We start from the raw sequence: 8,461 nt of genomic DNA on the forward strand, positions 1-8,461 counted from the left end.
GGGAAGGTGTGTAAGTGTTAGTCGTGTGGGGATGCCCCCTCACGGGGGCGTACGTGTCTTTTGGTGTATTTGTCTGTCTGGTATATTGTTTGTCGGGGGTCGCAATTTTAAAGAAATGTATTCTAAAGTAATGCAAATAACTGATAAATAAGTAAAAACTTACCTGGGCATAACCCCGGCACAGGTGCTGTAACAAAGATGCCGACGGCGTCTATGCTTAAGCCGGGGATTAGGTCGGTGATTAAAAGGAAAGAAAGGGATTCTTTCCAGGTAGCCTTAATAAAGGCAGGTAGAATTTGCTCCTTGCACTACACTTTCACAAAACACGTGTGCTCTGGTCGGCTGCCCGCTAGGAACTGACCACAGATCCGAGAGAATGTATAGAGAGGTAACTCTTTTCAGCGTCTCTGCGTCTACATAAAAATGCGCCTTTAGGGTCTACCGGATGGAGCACTTCAGAGCACTCCTAATCCTAATGTATTTTTACGCGCTAATTCCAATGCATAAGAGCGAGATCATCTGTGTTCTATTTTTTTTCTACTTGCCCATGCCCGACACATAAACTAGTTATTCAAGAGCCAGAGATATTATTCAGAGGTATTTGACCTACGCGACGCTCGGGTTTATGTAGTTGAAGCTACCACAAACTATTTTTATTAATTCCTGCAAGCAGTTTACATTATTTTATTATTATCAATAAACAAGCGGTCAAAAAATAAAAGCAACGAATTAAAATATATCAGGACGAGTATAAATCGGAAAATATATTAAAAAGGGAGTACATTCTCCCTTCTCTAGGTCTACAAGTGTAGTGATTTTCAAATTTCTTAAGAGAAACTGCTTTAGATGAAAATATAAATAAAAGTAATTAGTAACAAAACTAAGCATTCACAAATAACAGAACAAATTAGATATAAAGTTAATATTTAAATAGAAAGTATAGGATTGGTAAGGTGTGCAATGAAATTGTTATCGAGTCACTGTCTATGACCATACAGATTTGTATTAATAATATATATCTGTTTCAGATTAAAAATTTGATTTTTTATTTTTTCACAGAAAAATAAATTCAATTATTTAAAACTTTTATTAGTTCAGACACAACTCTCACATTTATGCTATTACCTAATAACATATACTTTTTTCTATCAGTAATGTTAGTAGGAAATGTGAAAGTGTCAGGGAAACACATAAGCCTACAAACTTCTCTAGGAGTAAAAAATCGTAAATTTAACGACTGCAACAACTTTAATCTATCACAGTCATCGATTGGTAACGATTTTATCTTTTCCATAACATCTTTTACATCAATTTCAGTTTTATTACTGTAAATACTGCCAGTTCCTTCTAAATATCGTCCATATGCCTTCGTAAAGCAGCAAGATCTTCTAGAATCTGAATAACATATATCTAATACACCTAAACGTTTCAGAAGCAAAGTTTCTGAAAGAAGATAATCTTCATTAGGATTGTTTTCTAAAATTGTGGTTATCGTAAAACACTCTTTTTCGGTTTTCTCATGTGGTAAATGATACATCTGAAAATTTTGTTATACGTTCATTATTCAAAATTGGAGTAAGACTAAGATTGTCTTTTTATGAATATTAGTATAAGCTTGTAATTATACTTACAATTTCATCAACCTGGAAAGACAACAATTCTTGATGTTTCTTTGCTACACAATAATACCTATGACGTGAATTTGGAATTCCAACTTGGTGTGGGCTTAAAATAAATTCCTGATATGAAAATTTGGATCTCTTCAACGTTTCTATCAATATATTTCTTGTATCTGATTTTTCAAAACCCTTAACATTTTCTATTAAAATTTTTGTGATGTTTTTTAAATTCGGTAATATTTTTAATATATGTAGAAATGAAGCTGTTCTTGGATCTTTCATATCATTCTGCAAACCGTTTCGAGTAAATGGTTGACAAGGAGGAGACATTAGAATCGTATCGACATCCATGTTATTAATTCGGTCAGAAGATATACCTTCTATATTCAAATTCAGCAATTTTGTGTCTGGAAAATTATGCTTGTAGACATCATTGGCAATGTTATTAATTTCTATAGAAGCTATAATCTTCCCTTTAATACCACTATCTGTAACGAAATTACATATATGAAACAATTTGTTATACATACTTTCATGTTGTTTGTTACCATTCAGCGATAAGTGCATGCCACCAATACCACTATATAATTCCAAGACATTCATTGTTAAATTATAAATATTAAACTTATGTAATAAGAGAATAAAAATGTATGATTAAATTATTTGAAAATAAAATACAATTGCAATATGTAAACAATACAAACATTTTGTCAAATGACAAATGTCAAAGTCATAAGAAAAATAGTTTCTCCACAGCTTAATGAGCTGTGGTTTTTCTATGGTCAAAATACATTTCAATGGCTGTATTTATTTTACCACTTCGTTTCTTGGCTCCCTCCGCACGGCCAACGACGCGCCCTGGTACGTAAGAAACACTGACATATTACGAGACTTACAATACACAAACGCTACACAGACAATATGACAAAACGCGGAGAAACGGTTTGACGTAGCCGCTAGACATGACAATCCCCTCTTCAGGCAAGCCGTTGACTACGTACCCGACGTGACCGACAAACACAAAAGACCTAGACACCAACTTTTTGACCCTGGGTGACCACCCCAACGACCCCCCCCCCCCCCCTGCCCGCTAACCTTTTCTGTTTCAGAGACAGCCAGGATCAAGAAACGAAGACAACGACACACACACACACACACATACACACCCTCCTTACCCCTGCCCTCCCGCGCTAGCTAAGGGCCACCTTAGCAAAGCGCATCCCAGGCTGCATAGCCGCACTGCCCTACCCAACCATTCCACACATAAATATGACACAACTCCCGGGGTTTACACAGACGAGCCGGCGAAGCAAGAAGAGCGCCAGAAGAAAGGGGCCTAGCCGGCGGGGCCCAGCCAGGACAAAAGGAGGTCCCACAAAGCGCCTACACCGGCCGCATTTGCGGTCGGGGTAGACGACGGATGGGGCCCACCTAGGAAGGCTGTCCAGGCCTACACGAGATGAGGCAGGATAAAGAGGGATTATCCCCCTCGATCCCAAATCATTGAGGCCAATTTCTAGCCATGGAATAATGGCGGGCGCGTTTCTTGGTTAGTTCAGTTTGGTCACCAAATAGAATTATATGACGGCGCCTCGCCCTCAAGATCACTTTGATTGAACTATGTAGTACCGCTTTAGGTGCTAGTTGACACACATTTTATAGAAAGGAACGCTACTATTGCCGTTCCGTTCTGTATTACTAATGGCCGGTCCTCATGTACAATAATTTAGTGCGGAACTGCGGAGATGCGGAATCACGTGATCACAATATCGAAAAAATATTGGACGCACAGCAGCCATTTTGAAAAAGTGACAGATCCGCATGCGTTCCGGATAAAAGTTGACTAGGTTCAACTTTTTCCGTATTCCGGTGTTTACTTTTGTGCTCGTGTGACATTTATCGGCCATTTGTATTTGTTTATATTCTGAAAACGTGTTTGATTAGTTTGTTTTTTATCTATTTCGTCTCTATAATTAATTATCAGCCAAGAAAATATCTCTCACCCACATTTTTTTATGTTTTTTTTGAAACTCCAGAATAGAATTGTATATCTTATACATTTTTATCAATCTTTCACGGTAACATTTTTTATACCTCAAAGCACAGTCTCTGTATTGTTTCATTGAAACAGCAAGAGCCAAGAAAGCTGTATCTTCATCAAAGTTTTCCATTGTAAATATATTTCACATAAAGATTAATAGATAATTATTTGAAATACCTCAATGAAAATACTCGAAAAGAAACCGGTACAAATTTCTAGGTTATCCGCATCTACTATTTTTGACATTTGCATTTGGACGGTAGTTTGAAAATTGCGGAGATTCGCAGTTACGCATCTCCGCAGTTCCGCAGTAAATAATTGTACATGAGGACCGGCCATTAATCTTANTCGTGGAAAAACCCTTCAATTGGAAAAAAGGCTAAAAGCGTTGGAACGACGCTTTAGACGCCATAGTGAATCCAGATCATCCAAATCCCCAACGTCAAAAAGGTCAAAACATTACGACAGAGGAAGCTTAAATTCAAGGGGTGATCGAAACTCAAGGCAAATGCCAAGAAACTCGACACCGGTTCGAAGTCCCAGAGACTCGACATCCTTTGGCCAAGAAGGTTTTACCCCTTCTTTAACATTACAAGATGGCTCGGAAGGTTTTACCCCTTCTGTAATATCTGCCAGAAGTATTGAGCAGGAAAATGCCCCCTCACCAAATATTAATAATAGTATATTGGTGGTACATGAACCGGGTTTGGATGAAGAAGTGTTGAAATGCTTGGGAGAAGACCCTGAGAATGCCAAGACCGAAAAAGTGGAGCTGCACAAGGCATTGTCTCCTAGATGGCAGCATATGCTGACAAAAGGTATATCAAAAGATAATAAATTAGAACTGCTGGCGAAATATCCAGTCCCAAGCAACTGTGGCGGGTTGCAAACGCCTACATTAAATCCAGAAATAGCCCAAGCCGTTTCCGATATATCCTTAAAGAAAGATAAATATCAGGTGATTATGCAATCTCAGTTGGGTGCAGGAATAACGGCACTGGGTAAGGCCATAACTATGGTATTGGTAGATGAAAGTGATTTGGCAAAATCCCTTGTTCCGATTCTTAGTGAATCCGGTAAGTTACTAACTGACTTGTTTCACTCCTTTTCAGTTCAAAGGAAAAGTTTTCTAACCCCGCAACTAAATCCATTAGCTATGAACATAGCAAAGACCAGTTCCATTGATATACAACTTTTCGGTGCAGATTTTGGGGAGAGACTAAAAGCTGCAAAAGAAATTGAAAAGTCAAGTAAAGACTTAAAAGGCAATAAAGCGTCGACTTTTGCTAGTAATCCAAGGCGAACAGAGTGGAAGGTGCCGACTTTAAACTCCAGGGGCCCGTCTCGGGGGAGGAGAGACCAGAGACAATACGGGCAATCTCGGCACAGGAAACCGGCAGAGCTCCCTCACAGGCGTTACCAATCCAACAAGAGATATCGAGAATAGAGGTAAGTACCTTCGGAGGAAGGTTACGTTTTTTCAGTGAGCATTGGGAAGGCCTACCAGTTACAACAACAATAAAGGAGTATATTAGTCATATTAGGAGTATATTAGGCAAGTCGAGGAAAGAACTTCGGGCCTTACAGGAAGCTATAAAAGAGCTTATTGAAATGAAAGCAATAGAAAAATGCACAAAAGTTAAAAATCAATTTATTTCGCCTTGTTTTCTCGTTAAAAAACCAAACGGGAAAAATCGTTTTATGTTGAACCTAAAAGGATTGAACAGATTTATAATTACATCACACTTTAAAATGGAAGACTCGAGAATGGTAATGAAATTAATTAGGAAAAGTTGTTACATGACTAGTCTTGACTTAAAAGACGCATATTTCTTGATACCTGTTCACAAACATTGTAAAAAGTACTTACGGTTTCAAGTAGATAATCATCTGTACCAATTCACATGTCTTCCGTTCGGCCTTTGTACGGCCCCACAGGTCTTTACAAAAGATATAAAGCCTGTTCTAGGTTATCTTAGGTCCAATGGTGTAATATGTGTTGCCTACTTGGATGATTTCTGGATAATGGGCGAAACAAAGGAACAGTGTTTGTACTTCACCAATTTAACCATTCAGTTATTGGAAAGGTTAGGTTTTAATATTAATAGGGAAAAAAGCTCTCTATTACCTTCTCAAACATGTAAATTATTAGGCTTTATTTTTAATTCAATTCAAATGACGATAGAGCTGACTGCGGAAAAAAGGCAGAAGATATTTAATTGTATTAAAGCTATTCAAAATAAAAATCATATAAAAATTAAACAATTTGCACAATTTGTGGGTCTCGTTGTATTAGCTTGTCCAGCAATAAAATATGCAAAACTTTATACAAAAACTTTTGAAAAGGAAAAATATTTAGCATTAAAAAAGACAAACCAAAATTATAATAAAATCATGACCCTACCAGCCTCGATTAAAATGGATCTGAGGTGGTGGCTAGAAAACAAACATATCGAACAACGAAATCAGACAAGATAATTTCTCTATCGAAATCTACTCTGATGCTTCAAAAACAGGCTGGGGCGTTCACTGTCAAGGAAATAGTACTCATGGTTGGTGGTCTAAAAAGGAAATAAACTTGCATATTAATTATCTTGAACTTTTAGCAACTTTTTACAGCTTAAAATGCTTTGCTAAGGATGTGAGGTCCTGTAATGTTCTTATCAGGGTTGATAATATGACTGCGCTAGCATATATTAACAAAATGGGTAGTATTCAACATCGATATCTGAATGAACTAACTAGACAAATATGGCAATGGTGCGAGAGAAGGGACATATGGCTCTATGCCTCTTACATAGCGTCATCCGAAAATAAAGCAGATGAAAGTTCTAGAGTATTGTCACCTGAAACAGAATGGGAACTAGCAGATTTTGCTTTTAAATATATTGTCAAAAAACTGGGGTGTCCAGACATAGACTTATTTGCAACAAAGATAAATGCAAAATGCAACAATTATATTTCGTGGTACAAAGATCCAGATTCTATAGCAGTTGATGCTTTCACTGTTTCTTGGAAATCAAATTTCTTTTATGCCTTTCCACCTTTTACACTTATCCTCAGAACGTTGCAAAAAATCATCACTGATGAAGCAGAAGGCATTGTTGTTGTACCTGACTGGCCTTCGCAACCTTGGTACCCGTTATTCAAAAAATTATTAATTAGCGAACCAGTGGTATTAGGGCCTGACATTAATTTGTTATCTTCTCCTTTTAGAATGAACCATCCTCTTCATGCCAAGCTTACCCTGGTAGCAGGGAGTTTGTGCGGCAAGCACTCTTAAAAAAGGGATATCCTGCAGAAACAGTGGATGTTACATTGAACTCCATTTCAGAATCCACTCATAAACAATATAATACGTCATATAAATCTTGGTGGAGTTACTGTTTAGAAAACAATAAAAATCCACTCGTGGTAGATATATCAGAAATATTGAGGTTTATGCAGAAAGAATTTGAAAAAGGGAACACTTCGTACGGCAAGCTTAATCAACACAGATCAGCGCTTTCTCTAATATTTCCTGGAGAAATTGGAAGACATTTTAATAAGAAGATTTTTAAAAGGAGTTTATCGGCTTAGACCAACAAAACCAAGATATAATACCACCTGGAATCCCCAAATAGTCATTAATTATATTGATTCACTAGGACCAGACGAGACATTACCTACTTTGATGTTAACAAAGAAACTAGCTACACTATTGGCTTTGGCCACAGGCCATAGAATACAAACACTATACCTTATAAAAGTGGATAATATTATATTTGATGGCAAAGGAGTATGCATATATATAACTGACCAGGTAAAGAACTCAAAGAATAATGCTCCGCAGCCCTTTTTTAAAGTACCTTATTTCACTGGAAAACCTAATTTGTGTTGTTTCAACACATATCCTATTTAGAAAAAACCGTCAGACTGGAGACCACAATCAGAAGACTATTTATTCATTACAGCAGAGGATCCATACAAGAGGGCATCAAAAGACACAATTAGCAGATGGTTTAAACAAACGTTAAACGCAGCGGGAATAAATACGCAGATTTTTTCAGCGTATTCCACACGGCATGCTTCTACCTCGGCAGCCGCTAGAAATGGTGTATCTTGGGATGTTATTAGGAAAACAGCGGGCTGGACAAAACCTCAAGTCTTTGCAAAATTCTACAACCGTCCAGTTGTAGAAGACAACAATTTTGCAAAATCTGTTTTAGCAACTGAATTGTGAATACATTCATACATGTTTAATATTGTAAAATCATACACGAAGAGTTCTTGTGCATGGTCATAATAAATGTGTTACACTGATGGCAGTAATTTATTAAAAACAGGATGGATATGTAACATTTCTAAGTCTTTAAACTTCTACATAGTTCAATCAAAGTGATCTTGAGGGCGAGGCGCCGTCGTATAATTGTACGATCAAACGAACTTAACTGTGAAGTTCGATCGTAATTATACTAGGCGCCTCGCCAGAAGAGATCACTCCCTCCCTTTACAAAATAATAAGTAATCCCACAAAACAAAAATTTAAGAAATAAGATATAAAGGAGTAAGTATCCCAACACAATTTGAAAATATTTCATATCCACTCTTGCAACTTTAAAATTAGAGATGTGTTGCTCTTTCATTGTCTGCTACTTTGGCACTGTTCCGCAGTTGTCACTGGAGCTGACTGTTCCGCTGCGACAAAAGAAGCGGTGATTTTTCGGAGCGTTTACTTCAAAGTGCAATTTACTAGCGCTGAGGCGTGCCGGCCACAGCAGAGCAGATTCTCGCTCAGCCGTTGCGATCTGCGCTTGTATTA

At 37.5% G+C, this 8,461-nt stretch overlaps 2 protein-coding genes across 4 annotated transcripts; one reads left to right on the forward strand and one right to left on the reverse strand.

The window, feature by feature from the left end:
• Window positions 1-1,333: 1,333 nt before the first annotated feature.
• On the reverse strand, window positions 1,334-2,530 carry LOC108910072 (tRNA (cytosine(38)-C(5))-methyltransferase). Its single transcript, XM_018714568.2, has 3 exons — window positions 2,168-2,530; window positions 1,632-2,107; window positions 1,334-1,443 (listed from the first exon to the last, which is right to left on the reverse strand). Exons 1-3 carry the CDS (start codon window positions 2,220-2,222, stop codon window positions 1,429-1,431), a joined length of 546 nt encoding a protein of 181 aa, XP_018570084.1. The 5' UTR covers window positions 2,223-2,530; the 3' UTR covers window positions 1,334-1,428.
• A 1,486-nt stretch (window positions 2,531-4,016) lies between these two features.
• On the forward strand, window positions 4,017-7,962 carry LOC111692431. Of its 3 annotated transcripts, none has more exons than XM_023456440.1 (3): window positions 4,017-4,736; window positions 4,866-5,109; window positions 6,877-7,962. In XM_023456440.1, exons 1-2 carry the CDS (start codon window positions 4,169-4,171, stop codon window positions 5,105-5,107), a joined length of 810 nt encoding a protein of 269 aa, XP_023312208.1. In that variant the 5' UTR covers window positions 4,017-4,168; the 3' UTR covers window positions 5,108-5,109; window positions 6,877-7,962. The 3 variants fall into 3 exon arrangements, with proteins under 3 accessions (XP_023312208.1, XP_023312207.1, XP_023312206.1); XM_023456439.1 differs by having other exon boundaries at window positions 4,017-4,661; window positions 4,773-5,109; XM_023456438.1 differs by having other exon boundaries at window positions 4,017-5,109.
• Window positions 7,963-8,461: the final 499 nt, after the last annotated feature.

The sequence above is a fragment of the Anoplophora glabripennis genome, unplaced genomic scaffold (genome assembly GCF_000390285.2).
Source record: "Anoplophora glabripennis isolate ALB-LARVAE unplaced genomic scaffold, Agla_2.0 scaffold352, whole genome shotgun sequence".
In the NCBI taxonomy this organism is placed as follows: Eukaryota; Metazoa; Arthropoda; class Insecta; order Coleoptera; family Cerambycidae; genus Anoplophora; species Anoplophora glabripennis.